Genomic DNA, 22,499 nt, shown 5'->3' on the forward strand with positions numbered 1-22,499 from the left:
TTCCATTTATAGGCTTCAGGCAACACGAAGACCACTTATTGCATCTCTTCCTATCCTAGAACTGCAGTACTGATGGGCTCTGTGCGTTACGAGATCTTCCTTTCTCCTCAAGAGACCCTTACTCAATGTGCAGAAGCTCTGCAAAGGTCATTGGCTGCTGGCTGACACGGGAAGTCCAGCCTCGGAAAAACAGTGTGAAATTTTAAATCTGGGTACACGGAAACCAATGCTTGTGAAGYGACTGAGTGATTCACACAGGAGGAGGCTCCTTCCGGGCTCTGGAAAGGCCTCCCCCGGCTGCTGCATTCAACCCTTTCACGTTCGTCACGTTTGATGCATTCTCCATCTGGGACCAAGCCCGGCTCCATGGGCTGTGATCCGGCCTTGGACTGAGCAAGGAGATGGAAGAATTCCACTTAGCTTTTTTTTTTTTGATTGATCGTTTTCTGAAAAACATCAGCACAGCACAGGACAGTACTACCCACCCTAAATGTGTCGCTATATACATTCTACATAAGCTCTATAGCAATCACATGTAAACATCATTGTTGTGAGGAAATACTAGGACAGAAAAAGGCAAAGCTACAATGAGGCAATTGCCAATAGCAGATGCTCAGTCTCGGCCAGAGTTACTTGTGTATGCTAAGTTGGGATGAGAAGTGGGGGAGAGCCTGTGGCTGCTTTACAGGAGTGATGTCGAACCTTGCTGCTACGCTGGGCTGAGACTGAAATGGCACAAGGACTATTCCCTGACAGTGTTTATCACTGGTGATAAGATTTGGGAACTGCAGTTCAAATCACCAAGAAGTCTGTGGGACGTTACACCACCTAGCTGGTCGTTTTCAGAACCATGGGTTCCACAAAAGAAGGGAGAAATAACCAGATAATTGTGCTGGTATCATTGCTTCTGGTATTCTTTCTCCTGCTAAAGATTAGCTTATGCTGCAAGTGGCGCAAATAAGTCCATAGAGCAAAGGACCACATCAGCAGGATTTGGGTTCTTGGAATTGAATCTCATGCAATTGCGGAGACTTTGGTCATTCTCCCTGTAAGATGAAATAATATCCCCACCAAGGAAATGAAAATAAAAACCCTAAGTCATGTATAGGGGAGACCCCAGAAGACTCTAATCTATCTATTGGCAGAGTTAAGGCTATAATATTCTATCTACATAGGATGGCTGAATCCCTAGTGGTCTCTGTGTCTGGAAAGCAAATGGAAACTATGGAGATGGCTTGATGAGTCAGCAAGACTTCCTCATCCCTCTGGGAAATGGTGTCTCTGGTCTGCTCTTGGTCGGGTTTCTTCCAACCAGTGGTGGGGTCTCTCCCCTCCCAGCTCTCCCAGAGATGGAGGGCAGGTTTGCAAGCAAATTTCACGGGGAGGCTGCTTTAGCATGCCTTAAATCCAGCGTTGCCGGGCGRCCTTGCCGGCCCCCGGCGAGAAGCAGAGCAGGTTCGTGCTAGCCAGCAGGCAGGCCAGCCAGGAGCCATGAACACACTGCGAAGCTGTGACACTTCCTTCACACTGCTAGACATGAGCCTTGGCTGAGGAGACAGAGAGGACGGCAGAGAGCAGGCCAAGATGGGTCGATGGGGGTAGGGGGAAGGATTCTGGCTGCCAACCCGGTGCTGGGAAAGTGTATGGCTTTTAGATACCAGTCAGAGAAAGGGCAGCGTGTTGGAAGGGGCAGAGATGCTCAGCTTAGCTGCCGTGTCCCCTCCCCCCTTGCTGCATATGTGGATTTTGGGCTTGCCGCCAGGCGGAGATGAAAAGAAGGATCTTCGTGCCCCGGTTCCTCTGCACGCGGTGGAAGCGAGCTGCAAGCGAGCCGCTCTGCCCCAGCTGGTTTCCCAGCCACTGGAGGGACTGGAGAGAAGCCAGTTACGTTGCACAGACCCTGCGGGCAGAGGTGCCTCTGCCCGCAGCAAGATCAGCCCGTCCCAGCAGGCTGCCCAGGCAGGACCGCGCTCGCCGTGGGCTCAGGCTGCCGGGGCGACTCCCTGCAGGCCTCTCTCTCCTGACCCGAAGGCAGGCGCCTCGCTGGGCCAGCGACGGCTTGCGGGCATCGAGCCCACGAGCCCGCTTTGGTAGTGTTTTACTGCTGCATCCTTCCACCGCTCTTTTCCTTCACGCCTACCAACCTGCACCGCTGCACGGCACGAAGGGCGCCAGGCCGGCCGCTCCCGACCCCTCCAACCTTCTCGCGCCCCAGGGCTGAGCTCCGCATCTGGGCCAGGGCTCGGGGGCTCCAGCCACGCGGGCGAGAAGAATGGCTTGGCAGCAAAGTGGGAGACCCCAACCCAACCGCAGAGCGCCCCGGTTCGCTGGCGGGGGAGGCGGGCGCCTCCGCGACCGAAGGGCGAACGCTGGCTCTGTGATTCTGCTCTGACCCCCCATTTGCTCAGTGGCAAGTGCCTCATTACAGTGCATAGTTAAAAATCAAGGAAGCGGTACAATAAATCTGAATTACAGTACATCTGAGCCATAAATACATTTTTTAAGTATATACTTTTTTTCTTCTTCTATTAAAAATTAGTTTATAATCCTGATTCTATTCACAATTAACAATTTCATCATCACACACTACGGACAAAAATGTTATGGTGAACACAGCTGCAACTCCACGATGGGAGCACGGGGTGGGGGAGACGGGGGCAGGAGACGGGGAGAGGGGACGGAGGGCTCCTAGGCTCACCCTAAAACGACCAGTCAGAAGCAGGGAGACTAATGTGTGGCAGTGAGACATCAACACCATGGGGACTCACAGACAGAAGCAGCTTTGTTCAATGTAAACATCGATTGAAAGGGACAGCAGTCTCTCTCTCGCGCGTGCGTGCTCTCTCTCGCTCTCTCTCGCTCTCTCTCTCGCTTTTCATAGACTGAATAATTTCTTTGAAAACGTAAACATATTGGAAGTGCCTTGACTGAGGTATTGAGGTATTCCTCCAAGGTTAAGGCTGTTACCGATGCAGGCTTAGCTGGGCCTCCTGCAGCAAGCTGTCAAAATCCATGGTCTCGTACTTGCTTTTCACTGGAGTTGGGGAGGACTCTTCTGCGTTGCAATCTGGGAACGGCAGGGACACAACATGGCAGGGTCAGGAAGGCCAGGCACCCCGGCCCTGCAAGCCCGGGCACCTTTGGGGAGAAAGGTAGCTGCTTCCTGGTGCCTCGGGCTTGTACGAAGGTACTCATTCTCCTACAGATAGGGAAACTGAGGCACGGAGGGGCACCTGCACGCTCCTGCATTACTGGAATGATGCATCGCGGGACCGCAGGGCACCAGGAGAGGGCGAAAGGGAGACGGGCTGCCCCATCCTGAGCGCAACCAGGAGCAGGGACAGCTCCTGTGCCACAAGCGCTGACCCATCCTTGGGCAGCCTCTGCGAAAGGGGGAGCCCAGGTACCCACTGAGCTGTGCCGCCTCAAAACGGGGGACAGTTGGGGCAGCTATACCCCAGGCTTGGCTTTACCGAAGCAAACAGCCTCCCAGCACCTGGGGGCTTGTTCCTGAGCAAACCCCTCAGGAGAGGGGATCTCCATGCGGGAGGCAGTCTGGGACGCCCCATCCCACCGCACTCCCCTGCCCAGCGTGGGGAGTGGAAGACCCTGAGCAATTGCAGGTTTTCACTCCAGGCTCTGAGCAAACCCTCGAGCTACAGCTCCCCCGTGCTCCCAACTGTGCTTTCAGCTGATTATAACTTTAGTGTTAGCCATCTAAACGAGAATTTCACAAGTAGGATGTCTGCCTCTGACTCTTTCTTGGAAAGTTTTGGTGCAGTCTCATGTCCAAGAATGAGCTAAAGTGGAAAAATGTGCTGTTTCTCCCCCATTCGAAAGGAACAAACAGCTGTTTGGCAGACAGGCTCTGGCACTGCCCAGCACTGCAAGCCACACATCAGCAAGACACCTGTTCCCAGGATCACAAAAATCTGGCCAGATCCAGGTGAGTTCTGAGCCTCTGAAAAATGGCAGTTTTCATATCATCTAGCCAGGTTTGTGACAAGCGTTGGAGTCTGCCTGTAGTGTTCCCCCATCTCTCACATCAGAAGCTAATCAGGTAGTGCCATTGCAAAGCCCAGGAAATTTAGGAAACGCCAGAAATAACATTGCCTAATTTATGGCAGCTCAACCCCTGTGTGTGTATATTTTTGATAGAGACATTAACGGCATAATTTCATTTTGCTTTTTCCATCTTATCCCGTACACATGACAAATGGGATTTTGAGAACGAGCCAGGCTGTGCAGTAAGGAGGTGACTGTGGTCCTTGCAGCCATCAGCTTATGAGRAAGAGAAGGGCTGGGAGAGCTGGGACTGGAGGAGGTTCTCCTGCAGCAGAAAGGCAGTTACATGCCATCCTTGACCCCCCTGCCAGTAACACTGCACAACCATTTGCCAATGCTTTCATCACGGAATACTATCTGTTTCTTATTTCTCAGTGCCCAAGATGGGAGACCCTGGGATTTATTTGGGTGAATAAATGCACCCACAACCAAAATCAGAGTGAGAGCTGCTCTGAACAGATGAAATACAAGGTGCTGAAGGATCAGGCAGTACTGGTGTCAGAAAGGACATCGAGGTAAGTCAAGCCTTATAGCTTTATTTTCTGGGCCTCAGTATCTCATCCATGAAGTGGGATAACAGAACCACTTCACCTCCTGCAGAGGATATAAAAATAAATGTATGGTGTTTGTGGAACACCTGAAGATCACAGTAACAAGGACTAAGCAAAGCCTAGATCACATTGCTCTTTCAGGACTAGCAGAGGGTTTTGCTCCTGTGCTTTACATAAGGCCCTATCACCCGCTGAATGAGCAGGTAAAACAAGACTCTGGCTGACTTTTTTACTGAATAAGGCAGGGGATCTGGTGAAAACAGAGTGTGTGCTTTCCCAAATCCATACAGCACAGAAAGAGTTAATGCAACCACAGCACATCTAAGTGTAGTCATTCTGGATGAAAAGGACCTATCCAATGTGGATAATCTGTCCTATGGAGCAATAAACAACCCACATCAACTCTTGGGCTAAGGACTGCTTTCTCCAGCAACTGGGAAGGGAGTTCTCTGCTGGAAAATGTCCAAACCCCTGAAGAAACACAGCTGAGGAAGCACGGGCTATGCCTCAGCTGAGACTCAGTAGTTCTGGGGTGTGATGTTATTTACAGCCAACACRCTCTGGGTCCTCAGGCAAGTTGCTTTTCTTCTCTATACCTTAGCTCAGCCTCTAAGGCTTTGGAAACTAAGAACAACTACATGAGTCATAAGGAGAGCAGGTTTAATTACAGTCTCTAAAGAGGTTTGGGATCCTGCATGACAAGGGTTCAAAAGTACAACCTGCTGTTACAGCTCTGCACTGATAAACAAGACACTGTCGACAAACCAACTCTTGCTTTCTTACCCAAGTCAGTGTATCTGGTCCAGAAGAAGTGCCCGAGGCCACCAGAGCTGAGCTGGAACGAAGGCTCATTCCTCTTCCTTAGTGAGGGGCCATTCTTCAGAGATAAGGCGGCATGCTCYGAATACCGGTAGGTGATGAAGCCATATTTATCCCCCCTGAGCAACCAGAGAAAGAATTCAAGATGCGACAGACCCCACAGTCCCTCATTTCTTGTCAGCGTGCCTCCCTGAACCCCGCACCAGCCAGCTCCTGCCCCCCATGTTCTCCCTGTGCAGGGACACCCTTGCAGTGGGGACAGGTACTGTTTGGGGCAAAAAAAAGCCCCGGGAAGAGGGATGCGCTGAGCCTCACCTCCCAAAGTGCTGAGAGCCAGGTGCAGCCCAGCTCAGGTCACTGAGGGCCTCCGGGTTGGGACCTGTCCAGAGCATTTCACCCCACCCGCACAATGTTAGCAGCCCGCCGACTTCGCACACTGCAGCTGGGCGCACAGACGAGCATGCAAAGTCTGGAAGCAGCTGCCGATATTGCTCCCGGGAGAGAGGGGTTGCCTTTTGCTTCCGCATCCYGAGGGGAGGAGGGCAGGCACACAGCCGCCCCATGCTCCGCGGGCTCCCCAGCGCCCACCTGTTAGTCCTGGACAGGACCTGACACTCCACGATTTCCCCAAACACTTCAAAGCGCTTCTTCAGTTCGCTGGAGCTCATGTTGCTGGAGAGGTTTCTGATATACACCACCCGGCCTTCCCCCTGGCAAACACAAGCCAAATGTTTTAGGCTCCCTCCCTGACCCCAGCCTCCGCCTTTGCTGATGGATGATGGAAATGCAAGTCTCCAAGGAGCCCGCCTGCCCTTGCGATGCAGCATTGTTGCACCCGCTCTGGAAATTGGGCTTCAGCAGGGTTATACCACACGCAGGCTCAGCCCTGCACTAGCCCCGTATGTCATTTCTGAGAGGCACAGTGCTGTCTGTTCACCAAGTCACAGCTAGTTCAGGTGTCACTCACAGGGAACCTCTACTGCAGGGCATAGCCATACGCCACGTCTCTTCAGACAGGGTTTCAGCCAGCCTGAAGCCACCACACAGCCTTTCTTCCCTTTCAGATTTCTCCTGCAGCTTCTCTAGCTTTTTCTATGTTAAGTTGCCAGGAAATATTCTTGAGAATTTCTGGGGGCAAAATTCAATTGTTGTGCAGGGAAAAAATGCCAGAAGGGTGTGTATGAATGTTTGTGTGTGTGTGTGCATGTGTACAGCAGTAGAGAGGAACAATACATTACTTCCCTGCACACACAGACACCACTCGCCCATGCACATACACACAGCGTTGCCATGTGCCTCTGCTGCTGTCTCTCTGCAGTGAGGCTTTCGTCAGTAATGGCTTAGCAATTTCAGGGATTCCCCTCGTTCACCACCCTAATTGCCAATTCCAAGTGCGTAGAAGCACTGACGTAGGATGCTCTGGACAGTCCTGTGCCAAGGACTCTGTGTATTGCCAATTTCCAATTGCTTCTGTTTTACTTTAGGTTCCCCCCACCATGTCCTGGTTTAACACTGGCCTTGCACCAAGGGATGCTGAAGCCAGGGCTAATATGTGCTCTACCGTCTCTTTTCTGGAGCAGGAGATGAATTGGGGCCTGTGAAATGCTTTTTCCCAGTGCTGACACGAGCGGCAGCAGGAGGAAGCTGTCTGCTGCCCCTGGAAGTCGGGCCACTTCCGCCCCATTCAGTGTGGTGCCCGCAGGTTACTTACAATGGCCTTTTCTCTTCTCTTCTCCGTCTGGCCCCGGTTCGCGTTGCCACCTTGACACTGCTCACTGTTTTCACATCTGTGAAGCAAGAGAGGGGAGTTCAGCCCCAAAAGAGGATCCTGCAGGAAAAGCTTCAAACATCCGAAGGAAACTGAGGCACACTAAATTCTGCAGAGACGGTCAGGAGCTTGGGAAACACAGACAGCTAAAGAGAGTTGCATGGGGATGATCCAAAAAGCATTATGCTTTTCTGAGTCAGGCCACTTTCTTTTGCACCTGCTCTGACACTGAAGGCACTGGGAAATCCTTACTTACAGACGCTGTAGGGACTCCATAACCAGCCCTTGCCCTTTCCCAGGAACTGCTCCATCCTCTGCCCATGCCCTGTATGCTCCCAGCACTATGGAAACACATGGTATTTCGCTAAGATGTTGCTTTCTCTGGCCATAGCAGCTGTTGATGTACTATCAATTATTTTAATGGATTTTCTTTAATTAATTAGTATTATTATTACTTGGGCTAACAGACCAGAGAGATCCTGAGCTATCATGCAGTACCTTTGGCTAGAGCTTGGACCCTGGCTCATGCTAGCCAGGGTGCACAAGGAAACTTGAGCGATGCTGCCTCAGGGCTAATGCCAAAAGCAGGGGCCTCCAAGACTTCTTCAGGGAAGCATTGATCTCCTCATATCAGCAAGGAACAGAAGGGCCACCACGCTAGGTCAGGCCGAGGGCCCAGCATTGTCTCAAGGAGTGGCCAAAAGCAGGTTTCTAAGAAATCACAGGGCAAGAACTGCCCCAAATACTTCTGTCTGTAGCTCTTGTACTGGTTTCTGTGTATTTATCCACTCAAGTATACTTGTCATCTCTTGGCAGGCTTCCTGTTTATGCTGATTCAGCCTTCCCCTGACCCTAGGCCAATTTTTAGCATCCTCAACTTCCTGAAGAAAGGAGCTCCACAGATGCATGCAAGTTGTGTGATGAACCACCTGGCTGTGCTTGATTTGAACCTGCCCCCTCCTAGCTCCATTTGGTACCCTGTAGTTTTTGCATCAAAAACAATAATGAGTGGTCAGTTCTTATTTACCCCCCCTTCAGAGATTTTACGAGACAGTTGCATGCAGAGTTCATGTCAGAGCTGGGACAGAGAGCTCAGTCAAGCGCTCTGTCCTGCATCTCTCATTAGCAGGCTGTCCCTGCCAGACACCTGCTGCCGAGAGCCACCGATCCCCTACCTGTCACTGCCCACCTGTACCTGAAGGTGCGTCTGCTTGCTGGAGATCGGGACCGGCAGCATGAAGACCCCGAGCTGGATCTGCTCCGAGAACAGTAGTGCAAACTGGTCCTGGACAGGGGGTTTCTCCGTAGGCAGAGCTTGGTGTCCAGTGGACTATYGCAGTGTTCTTCCTCCTCCTCCTCTTCCTCCTCCTCCTCCTCCTCCACTGGAGAGCCACTCTCGCTGCAGCTGTCATCAAAGACAGTGTCATACTCAGGGGTCTTACAGAAGGCCATGTCCTCATCATCAAGAGCACTGTCCAGAAAGCCAAAGTGCTTGGTTAAGCTGGCTCTGATCTCCTGGTCTCTCAGCTGTTTGATGCCATCCTTCCACAAGATCTCGCTGCTCGCCTCCTTGCCGCTGAGGTCCAGCCCCTGGTAATGTGCATCTGGGACCCTCCTCTTGTGTTCAGTCTCCACCTGACTTGGGGGCTCCCAGGACTTGAGCCCCTTTCTCTGGAGAGCGGCCTCAGGCTTCATGACCTGGCAGTAGTCGTGGTCCCCAAAGGAGCGCGAGAAGGGCCGTTTCAGCACTCCCTGCTGCTCGGGGAGAGCTGGGCGTGTGGTGGCTCGGCTCAGGTGGGCGAAGAGCTCTGTCCTCTCAGGGTGCTTCTTCAGGGGTTTCCGGGGAGCTGCCACATCTGGTGCAATCCCAGGGCTGGTGGTGGTCGTATCCTCCTTCCCTGCCTCCTGGGGGATGTCTGGCTTGTACAGGTCCTCCTCAGCTGGTTTGTATGGCGGAGTGGTGGGCGGTGTGAGACCTTAGCCCCCCAGAACAAACCACAAGAGTCAACTCTCCAAGGAGAGTTTGCATCAATGCAGCACTACACTGTGTTGGGAGAAGTGGGCCCAGGGAGTCTCCAGAGGGGACCAAACCACTGCCCCACAGCAAGTCAATCCCTGCTCCTTATTTCTTGCCTCCTGACCTCAAAAGGCCCATCACAGCCAGTGAGTTGGAGGCCAGCATCAACCATAGGGGAGGCTTTTCCCTTCTCTGTCCCCTTCTTCCCCAACTTGARGTGGTTTGGGGGCACCCTGAGCTGTGCTGAGGGACACCTCGGGCCAGGCCCTTCCTTCCCTCTGCCGCACATCTTGTGTGTAGTGTTAACGCCTTGTCTGATCTCAACACCTGAGTTGGACCAGACGTGCCCAGGGAAGGAGGCTGCTCTGGAAACCTCCCTTAATGTGAGGCTGTGTGGTGCCCCTCAACCTCCACCTCTGTGGCCTCAGCCATCAAATGGCAATTTGGGGAAAAACAAGGATGCCTGGTACCAAAGGGACCAGTGGATTCTTCCTGCACTCCCAGCCTGTGTAGAAACGCGCCCTGTCCCAAACATGTTCACAGCACCTGCATTTCTAAAGGAGAGGCCTGCAAGCTGCTCTTGGAGCTCCTGACACAGAGGCAGCACACGGTAAATCCCCTGGGTTTACTGCACTGGGAGGGCTCCTCGCATGGGAAGGATCAATACGATGCGTCCCTCAGCTGGGCACAGCTGAAGCCGGGTGACTCCAGGCTGAATTTAGGGCAATGTTACCCCCTCCCAGGATAAATACTGGTGATGAAGGAAGGAAGCACTGTCCTACCTGCTGTCCCACACAGCTCCACAGTCAGCATTGGCTCAAAGTTTCTCTTCCCAAAGGTCGGGTCCCTGGAGGAGAGAAAAAATGGGGAGAGAGGAGGTGTTTAGATGAACCACAATCCGAAAAAGGAGGCTTGTACTCCTTGGGCCTGCAAAAGAGCTCTGCGACGTGGTCAGAACCTGACGGAGCAATCTCAGCAGGGCACAGCTGCACTTGGGAGAGGGGACCTGGGTGAGCAGCGTGCCCTGGCCGCCACCACGGCGGGGTGAGCCACAGCCTGGTCTCTGCACCACGTTCTACAGGGCCCAGAGAAAAGCCTGCCCCAGCCCCAGGCCCCAGCACCGCCCCAGCTCCTTGCACTGGGGCAACGGGCGAAGCCGCAGCCCAGCACCAGCCTCCGCCCCGCTACCCGCCTGCGGCTTTCCCGGTCTGCTCCGTGAAAGCAGCTGCACTGACGCTGCAAAGCRCGCCCAGCCAGGCGCAGCGGGGCGGCTCTGCAGCCCCAGCACGGTTTACTGAGCTGACACAGACTCTGCAGGCACTTACGTTTGCGCCAAGGACAGGGTGAGACACCTGGGTGTTTCTGAAAGACAGGGAGAGAAGCAGCATTACTAATGGAGCCGTGCTCCCTCCGACGCTGGGGCGCGCGGGGAGCCGGGGACAGTCCGGGAGCGTGCCGGTCCCAACACTGCTCCGCCCCGGTGTGGCGGGYGGCTTGGAAGCAGGGGCTGCTCCTGCCTGCGGCGCGGCAGCGTCTGCAAGAGGGACGACGCTGGGCTGACCTGGGGGGCTGAGCCGCTTGCGCTGACAAAGCGCTTGTTGGTGAAAGGCTGTGGATAGCTGCATTTGGGGCAGCAGGAAAGCCGAGCCCCGCCGCCAGGCACAGGGGACACGGCGGGGAGAGGCATCCCCGCGGGATGGGGTAGCCCGGTCCTTGCTGGGTTAGTTATAGCATCTCCTACAGAGTCTCCAGATGGAGCCGAAACCTTGTGTTTGTCTTGGGCTTTCCACTTGCAGCACTCAAGGAGCTTTCCAAGAGAAAGCCCATCTCGCTATACGGGTGGGGAAACTGAGGCACAGGCATGGGGGGAGCAGGTTGGGGCAGGGTCCCAGAGCGGTCCCCCGACCACCCATGGGGCCCAGCAGCGCGTGCGGGGCGGGCGGGGGCAGGGCTGTGGTGGCGGCCCCGGGGCCCCTCACCTGCTCGCTCCAGGAGGGCACAGCGGCGGGTCTCAGCTCCGTCGCCCCCCTCGCTGTCACCCCGGGGCAGCGGCTGGGGCTCGGCCGCCTGCGTGGCGCTCCCGCTGTCCCCTTCCTCCGTGCCCCCCACCTCCACCTCCGCCGCCGGCTCTTCGGCCGAGAAGCTCTCCAGCGCCGCGCACGGCGCTGGCTCCCCGGGCGCCTCCCAGGGGCCTCGGCTCCCGGCCGGCTCGCTGGGGGYGGGTGGCTCGGGGGGCGGCTCGTCGAGGAACGAGAGCCAGTGGCCCAGCTCTGGGTTGAGTCTCTTGGAACGGCGGACGGCGTACACGGCGCTCTCCGGCCTGCGGGCCGCCTTCCCCGCAGCCAGCTGGCCGGCGGCGCCCGCGCGCTTCCCAGCGTCGTCTTCGAGGCTGCTGGGCTCCCGCAGGGCTTCTGCCTCGGCCTTGGGGCTTTGCCATAGCTCAGCCTTCTCCGGCGGCGTTTTGGCTCTGGATCTGCAGGCCCCGCTGGCGTCCTCCCCGTCCTGGGCCGGTGTCCCTGGGGACCTAGCACCAGGAGGCCTGGTCAGGGAGGCATACACGGGTTTGCTCAAACGGTATGGCTTGCTCACGTCACACAGAAGGTCCCGAGCTAGGAGCTCCTTCAGGATGGAGAACGAAGCCCTGGGCTTCTTGCAGCCACCGGCCGCCTGCCAGGCACAGCCCGTCCGGCTCTCGGCGCTGCAAGGGGGGCACGTCGGCAAAGCGCCATCCGGCTTGGCTCTCTTGAAGGGGCTGCTGCAGGGCTGGGGCTTGGCGTCGGCGGCGTCGCGGGCGGGCAGCTTTCGCGGAGGCAGGCAGTAGGTGTGCATGTAGCGGATGAGCTCCACCACCGAGTGCATCTCCTTCTCGCAAGAGAACTGGCTGCCAGTGCTGTCCTCTGAGGAGGAGGGTGGGGTTGTCACGATGTCGCCGGAGCTCAGTGAGTCCTCGCTGGAGTCACTGTCGTCTTCATGATGGGCGCAGTCACCCAGGGGTGGGTGGTGGCGGCTGCTTCGACACTCCTCAGGGGCCCGGGGGGCTTTGGTCTGCGGGCAGGGAGCCGTGGAGGTGAGGTGTCTGTGCAGCTCTGTGCAGCTCCGGCTCTGCGCCTGCTGGAAGTTTGCCTTCCTGTCCCGGGGACCCTCTGCCTTCAGAGAGGAGAGAGGAGAAACTCAGCCCTGAGCCCTGCAGCGAGCCACCTGGCACATGGGCAATTACTAGGCACAGAGGAAAAAGCCACCAGGGGTAACAACCCTGCCCAGCATCCTCTAACCACCGCCTGCTCCTCAGCCTGCCACGTTCGTGCTAACAGCAGCYGGAGCGCCCGAGCGCAACGAGGACACATGCTGATCTCAAAGGTGAAATAGCTCCTCCTCGCTACTAGGCCTGCAGTCTCTGGGGAACCAGCCGTTTCTCTGAGCCCTTCATCCGAGATGGCACCCATTTGGGGTTGGGCCACGACTCCCCAGGAGCCCAGCTGGCTGGATGCACTGGGGTTTCACTGGGCTTCTCTTAAAAACATGGCAAACAAACCACCATACGATAAATAACTGAGCTGAGCTGCACTGACTCATGGGTCAGTCATCTCTGCCCTTCGCTAGCTAATTCCTCACGATGGCTTGTCCTGCCCAAAACTGTCCATGGGGCAGGCTCCCTCTCCCTGGCRTTGTGGTGAGGGATTGCAGCCCCTCTGGAGGTGACGGATCGCCCATCATGGCCCTCCTCCTCTCGCCCCCAGCCTGCTCCCAGGTCCCCGGTATTCCCCAGCCTCCAAGGCAGTGCTGCCTGCTCCGTGTCCTAGGAAGGGTTTCYTTAGGAGCCACCAGTCTGGCAGCGGGGACCACACCGAGTCCTTCCCCATTAGCAGCTGACATGCAATGATGAGCCTTTTCGGTAGGAGGGTTTTTCTGCTGTTCCCAGGCAATCTAATTTGCTGGGCCTAATGCACTGCCCAATTACCATTATCCAAGTAGAAAAATCTTTGATGGCAACTTCTGCTGGATTTCAGGAGATTAGTTTAAGTGACCGGGTTAGGTTCTGCAGTGCTGCATGCTACTCTCCTCGGGCTAAGCCCAGCCGATCAATACCATGTTTGATTGTAAGTAAGTCCCTCAGGGAGGAGGAAATGAGGGGCTGTGAGGGAATGTGAGGGTTTTCACAAAGCAGTGCTCAGTGAAACTGGGAAAGTCTGACCCGCACTGGGTCAAAATGAAATTGAAACATTTCTTGACAGRGAACAAAGCCTGAAGTTTTTGCTGAACCTGGACTGGAAGTAAAGAGGAATAACTGAAAACCCAGCTAAGCCCAAAGCAGAAATGACCAGAAAAAAAGCACTGGGCTGACTGCCTGTGACAGACCCACAAGGGAAGTTCTTCCCGCTCCTGCTCCCAAACCCCTTTTTCCCTGTAATCCTCATGGGTCTTGGCCTTGTCTCTTTTCCTGCCAGATGCACCCTGTGGTCCATGGGCACCGCTCAGGGGCTGTTCATGCTCCCCTGACACCATATCTGGTGATGTCCTTTAAGAGGACGGTTTCCGAGAGCTGGGCATTGAGAGGCTCTCGAGCGTTCCCTGTGGGGCAGGCCCGGGCTCGCCAGCATGAGGAAATACCTTTGTGCAGGGCCGTGTGGGTCTGGACTTAGGGGTCCCCGGGCGCCGGGCACTCCCATCTCTCTGAGCCTCGCAGCTCGGAGGCACGTGCGATGGAGAGAGAAGCAACTTCTTCAGCTGCAAAGAGAAGCGGTGAGAAAAAGAATCGTACTTGCAGCGAGAGCAAGGCTCACGAGCAGACCCCGAACGGCGGCGGGATGGTGGCTCAGCTCCCAACCACTGCAGCCTGAAGGGTCACAGGCCCCACGGCTCACACCACCGCTGGCCATCTCCATTGCTTTGCACTGGATTCAAAAAGGGGAAAGGAAAAATCAAAAGCAGGGAGGAATGTTTCACACCTCCCTGGGTGCCCCGTGGCTGCAGAGAGCACCACAGCCTGTGGGAGCGGGCAGGTACGTGCAGTGCTCGGCACTTGAGGTGTTCAGAGCAGCTGCTGCCGTATTCACCCGCGTTTCCAATTAGCCCCCCACCAGGCAGGCTGGGGCGGGTGGGAAAATGAGGCACAGGCAGGGGAATTTACTTCCCAGGGCCATCCCCACTCCGATGAGACACGCTGTGTCTTGGCTTCCAAACTTCTCACTCCATCAATTCTGTCCTTAGGTGACAGAGACTTTACATTTGCATGAGTGACTGATTTGGACAGCTCACTTGGGTCCCCTTGCAAGGCTCATTTAGCTGTAACATGCAAAGAGGTCCTCGATTCATTAATTAGCTTGCAAAGCATTCTGCAGATGTAAGACCCTATGGGAAATGCCAAGGATTTATTGAGGATCTTTCCCCACATGATTCTTTCAAGAATTCCACTGTGATCCCATCAGGAGGGTCAGAGTGGGAATTTTCCTTAGGTTATGCACAGCATAGTTATTTCTGATTGCAAGGCTAGCATAACTTTCTTCTACTCAAAACTTCTTTTGTTAAAAAAGCACACCCAGCAACAACAGCATTTCTTATTCCACCCATGTTGCACTAACAACTGAAGGCAACAACAGATCAATAGCAAGACGACTGCGTAGGCTCCGTGGGACTGCACGGAGGAGACGGATCTAGGGCTTGGTCTCCCAAGCTGGCCTGCAGACTTGGAGACCCCCTTGTCAGGCGCTGTGATTTTTAAACAGTGATAGAAATAGGAGGTTCCCGGGGAGGGGAATGCCAGGAAATTTCATCGGGGTGCCTGCCGCTTTAGGCGTGCAGCTCCTGTTGGTATAAGCAACCAGCACCTTTCYCCCTCCCCCCCTGTAACGTATACATCCTATATATACACATACATATTGCGTGTGATATATACACCCACCTGCGTGCAGGGCCGTGGGAGGTGGAAATGCACGCTCTCACCACTGGATGTCACTCCTCCCCGCCAGAAACCAGGGCTTTTGGGGAGACCCGGGGGCAAGACTAGGGGGTCCCTGGGGGGCGGGACAGGTGCCACCAGGCTGCAGCCCACCCACAGGGTGCCCGTGTCCCAGGGGACCTCCTGGGACAGCAGTGATTTGCGGCAAACACCGCTAGCTAGTCCGGGCCAGGATGGGGAGCGGGGCTGGAGCCCTGTTATTGCAGGGTCCCAAGAGGGATGCTCAGGCTGAGTCCCCTCTGTCCCTCCAGCGAGCGCAGAGGGGAGCTTGGCTCTACCGACCCCCAAGGCAGAGCCGGGGCAGCAGCGACCCCCCTCCCCAGTGACAGGGCTGTGCCTACCCCGCTGTTCATGGGAATGGGGCTGGGATGTGCTAGAGAGAACCCCCAAACAACCCCACACCTGGGCTTCAGGTTAAAAAAAGGCATGAGTCATGCCAAAGCAGCCACCATCCATCTGGCACCCTCTGCGGTAGCCCAGAGCCCAGCTCCCACCCCCTTAATATATATATTTGTATATACACAGCAGCAATCAGCTTTTTCCCATGAGGATGGTGATGGAGGTGACAGCAATGATGCAGAACATGTATACGTATACAATACAAGTATATGCTTTGGTATTGACGGTTAAAGAGAGTTTTAAGCCTAGAATGAAAAAATTCAGACCTTTGCTTCCTATCATACCCATGCAGCCGGCTTATCAGGGGCTCATCCAAATCCACCTTAAACAGTAGGAAGTGGGTTCTTACTAGAGACAGCTCATCAAACTCGGGGGCCTGGGACGGCCCCCCTGTGACCGGGGCGGCRGGTTTGGGGGAGGGGGCAGGCGAGGTGTAGGCATGGTTGAGCATGTCCCCCTCTTCCATAGTGCGAAAGGCAGCCAGGCCCATGTCATCTCCCTGTATATCATCCAATGTCTCGGTGAGGGCTGCCAGCAGCGCTTCATTCTCGCTGTCTATTATCTGAAAGGAGCAGGCAGAGAACAAGAGAGGGAATTAGGCTGAGCAGAGGGAGCCAGGAGACTTTTCTTTCGGGAGGGACTTTGGGAAGAGGGGCAGGCGCTGCGTGGCAGTGGTGGCTGAGCCTGGTGGCACCCAGCACCATGGGGCTGAGGTGCATGCAGGTGGCTGTGCCACCAGCACCCCTGCCTTCCCATGATCCCAGAGGGGAACTTGGAGGGATATTCCCAAATGAAGCAATAAGACAGGGCTAGAGGGAGGAAAAACCCAACTGGAAAAGGGCTGGAACATCCATCCATCCTTCCCACCTACCCCCATGGCAGCCCCAGTGGGAATAATAACAGCTCAGAGCATCTTCCTCTCCACCTCATCACGAGATGATCAGTAGAGCATATGGGCCCTGCAGGAGAGCTGTGGTTAAAAGTCTCCTTGCCCAAATCCTCCCGCTTTTGAGTTGTGAGCCCACAAGYTCCTGGTTATCCCCTCACCGCTGAGCTGGGCTCCGCAGCTGCTCTCTCAGCACAGCCTCAGAAAACAGCACCCACCAGGACAAGACTGCAAGGACAGGCCAGGCACAGCTCCTCGGCCCTCCATGGGGGACCGTGGGGCTGGAGGAGACCCGAGGGGCCACCACCATTCCTGTGCAGCTCTCCAGAAGGGCAAGGCAAAGGGAGGGAAGAAAATGTCGAGGCCTGTAAGCCCAGCTCAAGGCTGCCCAGCGGAAAAGAGTGCATGACTCCACTCCCAGAGGGCAAGGACTTGCAGGCCGGCAGCCTCCCGCGGGCATCAGRAAGCCAGACACGTGCTGCATTGCTGGCAAGTTACCACAACTTGCAATAAGCAACACGGATTTTGTTTTCACTTAAAGTCTCCAAATGCAGGAATCTCCAGTTCACCTGGGAGTCTCAGCCCTCATGTTTTACAGACAGCTACTCCTAGCCTCTGCCTGCAGAGATGAGAGAGAGTGGATCCTAAAGACTCCGAGCAAGGCCAGTGGAATTATATGTGTCTTACACTATAGCTCTTCTGATCTATTTTTTTAAGTGCACGGCATGATCTGGGGATGCTGACAGGCGATTTGTGTTTGGGGCTAAGGCCACGCTGTCACATTGCAGTGCTATGATGTGAGGCCAGTGTTTGATGGGGCTAGAAAGGCACCCACTGCCTCGAGACCGCCCTGTGCTCCCCGAGGAGGCCCCGCAGGGCCACGGCTCCTCCGGTCACGTCTCTGCCCATCGCTTTCCGCCTGACACTGCTCAGCCCACTGCTCCCAGCCCAGCTTTGGCACAGGCTCTGCTGATGCGCCTCGGCCACAGCCCCCAGCCCTCCCAGCACCATCCCAGGCCTGCACAGCTCTGCAGTTCTTCCTCCAGTCGGAAAATATAGCACAAATGCACAAAACAACGTGCAGGAGCAGAGGAATGGCTGAAGTGAGCCAGGAGCTAGATTTTTTTGGTCCTCCTCCATAATAGTCTTAATATAAACCGTGTCCAACAAGAAGCAGGATACCATCAGATATAAAATTAGCATGGGGGTAAATTCAGGCTCCCAGGGAGGACTGTTGACTGTAAACGGCCTCCCATATTTCTCTTATTTTGTTTGAAAATTAAATATCTTTTGTTCCATGCCCTAACCCTGCTTGAAGATACTAGAGCAGACTCCAGGGAAAGGCAGCAGGATACTCCATTTTTGGCTCCATTTCTTTTCCTCCTGTTATTGGCACGAGACTGCTGTGCATACAAGTTCAGTGGGATACATTTCATCATATTCTGCTGCTCCTAACGGGCCTGTCTTTTGCATTTCTTTTCTGTTTATCTTTTCCCCAGGAAGTTCAGCGGAAAATATGCATCTCGTGATGAAGGTCTGTCAGCTGGACTGGACCATTTTCAAGCACAGCATCAGCACAGCATAAAAGCCAGAGGGTTGTTATTATGGCCAGGTTAGCAAATATTGGGATTTTTTTTTCTTCTTTAAAAATAAATTCTCCTCCCTCCAAAAAATTAACCAGTGCCAAGTCCCACTGCTGGCTGCTAGCGGGCACCAGCAAGCTGCTTACAGAAGAGGAGGGGGGCTGCTCTCCTGCACCCCTCAGGAGGGCACAGCAATCCCATCTTGTGAGGATGGGGCTGGCTGAGGACACAGCGGGAGAGGAAGGAGGGCCTCAGGGTTTGGGGTGCAGACTCCCRGGCCTGTCTGCTCCCCGATCCCGGGGAGCCTCAGCAAGTCCCTTGCACGAGCCTGTGCCTGGGGCCTGCACTGTGCTGACAGCTGTCCCGGTCCCCGCGGAGCACGGTGAGCTCAGCTCTCTCATCAGCAGAAAAGTGCATCTTTGCCTTCTAGAGTGATGCACCCGAGTTTTATCCAGCACTCCAAGGAGTGCTTGCTTTCTTTAGRTGTAGCTGTAAATATCGGCTTCAGCAATTAAAAATAATCCAGACTCATTTTTTAAACCAACTCTTGACTCTCTGGTTTCCTCCACCCTGCTGGTTGCTCRAGGTGGCGGTGGCGGTGCTTTATGGGCACAAGTGCCCTCCTCCCGCTGCAGCAGTGAGCGGGGTCCCTGCCTTGTGTCCCAAGCCGAGACTGGAGCCAGATGCAGACAGGTGCCCGGGGTTGCCCCCACACATGGGTGCCCCCAGTTTGGATTTCCCACAGGGCCTGGCCCCGGTGACGCTCTGCTTTACATGCCAGGTGCTGGTCTAGGGACATGACACCCATGCCTGCCCGTGGCACCTTTACCCAGCATCAGTTCCTCCATAAGCTCACACCGGCACAGTGCCGCTGCTTGGAGCAACTCCCTTGCTCTCAAACAGTGCCGGAGGCGCCCGGCATGCAGGGATGCAGAGGGGACGCCGCAGCCAGGGAGCCGGATGAAAGGGGCTGCTTCCCGCTTGCGGGAAACACGTATTCCTGCGCTGTGCCGCCCCATGTGCTGTGGCCCCAAGACTCCCCCACAGCCTCCCCAGCACAACCTGCCAGCTTGGGAATCAAGCAGGATGYGCTCCGCACTGGCTGTAATTCCTTTTTAATAATACATTACAGGAGGGCTGGCTCAGCAGCCCTCCTCTACTCTGCCACCTCCTCATTAGCCTTACTCCGCTTGCTCCATTTAGACACAGAGCGCAAATTAATGGAGCGCTAATCAGCTGGGGAAGAGATATTAATAGTCGCCACCTTTCCTCCCTCCTTCTTCCCCCTGCGTTCCCCCTACCTCTGTCCTTGGGGCCCCTGTGCCGGGCTGTCACCTGAGGGGGAGCGAGGGCTGGCTGCCCTCGGCCGCGGCTGGCGCCTGGGAGGGCTCGGGCTGTACGCGCGCTTGGAGAACTCCCCGCAGAGGCTCTGCACCCGAACTGAAACCCGAACTTCAAAACGACGGCGAGGGTTTCCCACTGCTCCAGCCGGCGCTGCAGGAGGCGCACAGAGAGCAGCGTGGGCACAGCGCCCTGCCCCGAGGGAGCGGGCACGCCAGCCCTGCCCGAGCACGCTTTCTGCAGCGCGCCAGCCAGCCCCGGGGCTGCACGCGCAGCCGCGGAGCGGGAGACGCGCCCCTGGGGCCTGCGGCGGCAGCGGCGCCTCCCGCGGCGGCTGCGGTACCTGGAAGAGCTCGGAGTCGTCTGTGCTGTACTGGCTGGACTCGGTCTCGGAGTGCTCCGCGCACCACTGCAGCTCGCTGAAGCAGCTGGCAGAGTCAAAGTCGCTGGCATCCAACTGGGACAAATCAATCTCGGGGAAATCGGAGTAGAGGTGCTCCTCACCAGTCACCTCGTACTGGGGAGAAAAGAGAAAGGAGGTGAGCCCGGCCACTCTCTCCTCCGCTTGCTGCCCTTACGGAGAGCCCAGCTGCGCACAGGGCCTCGCAGATCGCCCGGGAGCATCCAGGCTGTCCTCCCACAGTGACAGAACGACCCTTGCTGACACTGGCAGATGGCAACAGGCTTCAGCCTCCTTCTAGAGCAACAACCTGTGGAGATTGCAGGCCAGTTGTGAGCCCAGGGTTGAGCTCCAGGTGGAGCCGTGCACGGAAGGAGCGGGAGCCTTAATGCACCATCTTCACCACTCAGTCCATTACTTGGACCCCAGAAACATCTCTTTAAAATAAGCCTTGGTAAATGGTGCAAGAAGGAGCAATTACACGGCAGTCAAGAGAGCAGAGAGCACCTCTTCACTGTGTGTTTAGCAAATCGGTTTGTGCAGCCTGACACTGGTATGGGTTGTTACTAAAAGCTGCCCTGCAACTGGCAGCAAATCCTCCCGAGTCCCTCTTGCGCGAAGCTCTGTGGCAGGTGTTGAAATAGCAGACTTTGCATGGGGAATAGCCTTGTCTCCTCTGGTGAGCATAAGCTCAAAGCACAGCCACCCAGGCTATGGCAAAACAGCTGTTTGCGCTCTTAAATGAAACTTAAGCTATTCCAGCCTTTGGTGATGTAAGAGGGACATCCAAGGCTTATCTAGCTGCCTGGAGAATCTGCAATAATAGAGGGAGGCAGGAGACTTGGGGAGCACACAAGATAGCAAAGCACGAGGCAAGGCTCTGGGTGGATGTCTTCACAACCGGTCAGCTCGGCCTTCCCCATCCCCTCATATGAGCGCCTCGACCCCATCCCTACAACGTGGCATCCCCCAGTGAATGCCCAACACTCAGTGAAAATCCTTCATGGGAAGGTGCATCTCCTGCCAGCTGAAAGTCACTGTGAAGGCAATACAGACCCTGACCCCAGTATCTCCTACCACGTCCACCTATCCATGTGCACACAAAAGGAGAAGAACGGCATAGAAAAGAATCAATGTCTGGGTGCACACAGGGCAATCTAAGCTCTAGGAACCGAGCTAAAAATATCCATTTAATCACAGAAAGCAGCTGAGACCTGCCCTGTTTCTACCTCATTCCCAACTGCTGCCTTGCCATAAAGCTTCATGGCTCTCTGAGGAGCAGAACAAATGATTGCATTAAGCACCAGAGCGGTGAAAGCCTGAGCCACCGAGGGCACAGCCCCAGATGCCAGCCTGCCACTGCCCTGCCGGGGGGACGCATCAGGCTGGTGGCACTTGCTGGCAGCAGGGGCCAGACCTCAGCAAGGAGGAATGCAAGGGGAGAAAATCACATTTAAAGTAAGAAGTGGCCTTGGGCGAGTGCTAATTCGAAGCCTTCCCATCCTGTTTGCATGCCCCAGATTACACATGCAAGCGTGCACAGGGGAGGCATCTGGTCCCGGCTGACGCTCGCCCCTGCCGCGCATGTGCCTTTGGTGACACTGGCTTGCATTGTGGCACTGCTGCAAGCTGGCACGTGGTTGGGGTCTCTATGCCAGCGAGACGGCAACGTTCCCAGGGATGTCTCCATGGACAAACCCCCATGCTGGAGGGGCCGGGAGGCAAGGCACAGATCTGAGCCTGGCTCCTACCRCATCGCCCACGCCTGGCCTGACCCGGCTCCCACCACTGCCGGCAGCACAAAGCCTGCCTGCACCGCCACCTCACTGCACGCTACCGGCCCCAGGCCCTCAGCTTGACGCTGATTTTGCCCCCAACATCCAAGCCCAGGGTTCAAATCCAGAGGTGAAAGGTCTGTTGCAAAGGCTTCTGGTATTGGCTGACTGGTGGGAGTTTTCTGGTGATGAGGGAAGCAAGTTTATTTACACAGCAAATGGATTTCGAGCAGACAAACATCTGAGCACATATGAGAGGCTGCAAAGAGAGAAAAACACTGTGCCCTAAAAGGATCTCCTCTACAATTCAATGGAAAGAAAAGGCAACTTCAAATAAGCTGCAAAAATGGAAAAGACAGGATTTCTCTCTTTCTCTTCTCTTCTTTTCTATTTTGTTTTAGTTGGGATAGTCTGGGATTCTTGATTTTGTTCCCATAGCCTGAGGGAACTGTGTGCCAGTGCTCCCCAGTTGGGTTTAGGACACCACATACCACACCACAGGACACTCCTGTGTACATACATGTGCCACCTTTTGCATTTTTCATCCACTTTCCTCCCCTTCCCCCCCCGGGGATAGCAGGAGAAAGGGTGAATGGTCTGAGGACCCTGCAAGGGCAGAGGGGAACGGCTTGGCGCCCCATCACTGAGCGAGCCCCAAACCTGGGCACAGGAGCTTACCAAAGGCCAGAGTCTGGCCGACCACCATGGTGAGGTTTGCCAGGCTCTGCGGGTGAACTTCAGACACCTGCTCTCACCAGCCAGAGCAGGGCAAAGCGCCAGCAAGGAGCCAACAGAGAAACCTGATCTCCAAGCTCAGGGGGGCATCGTTCTCCCCAGCGTCCTTCCCTCTGGCAGGGCTGCCTGAGATAGCCTCCAGGTTTACCAGGTATATGCACTTCGTGCCAAAGGACTTCTTTGCTTTGCCCAGCTATGCAGAGG

At 55.5% G+C, this 22,499-nt stretch overlaps 1 protein-coding gene across 1 annotated transcript; it reads right to left on the reverse strand.

Moving 5' to 3' along the window:
- Positions 1 to 2,553: 2,553 nt before the first annotated feature.
- PPARGC1B (PPARG coactivator 1 beta) lies at positions 2,554 to 21,050 on the reverse strand. The gene is made up of 12 exons (XM_026091369.1): positions 21,015 to 21,050; positions 19,729 to 19,902; positions 15,925 to 16,137; positions 13,829 to 13,945; positions 11,200 to 12,367; positions 10,546 to 10,582; positions 10,003 to 10,067; positions 8,399 to 9,179; positions 7,147 to 7,222; positions 6,024 to 6,145; positions 5,400 to 5,554; positions 2,554 to 3,067 (listed from the first exon to the last, which is right to left on the reverse strand). The coding sequence occupies exons 1-12, from the start codon at positions 21,048 to 21,050 to the stop codon at positions 2,964 to 2,966; spliced, it is 3,048 nt and encodes a 1,015-aa protein (XP_025947154.1). The 3' UTR covers positions 2,554 to 2,963.
- Positions 21,051 to 22,499: the final 1,449 nt, after the last annotated feature.

This window comes from Apteryx rowi, unplaced genomic scaffold (assembly GCF_003343035.1).
Source record: "Apteryx rowi isolate R43461 unplaced genomic scaffold, aptRow1 scaffold_90, whole genome shotgun sequence".
Taxonomy (NCBI): Eukaryota; Metazoa; Chordata; class Aves; order Apterygiformes; family Apterygidae; genus Apteryx; species Apteryx rowi.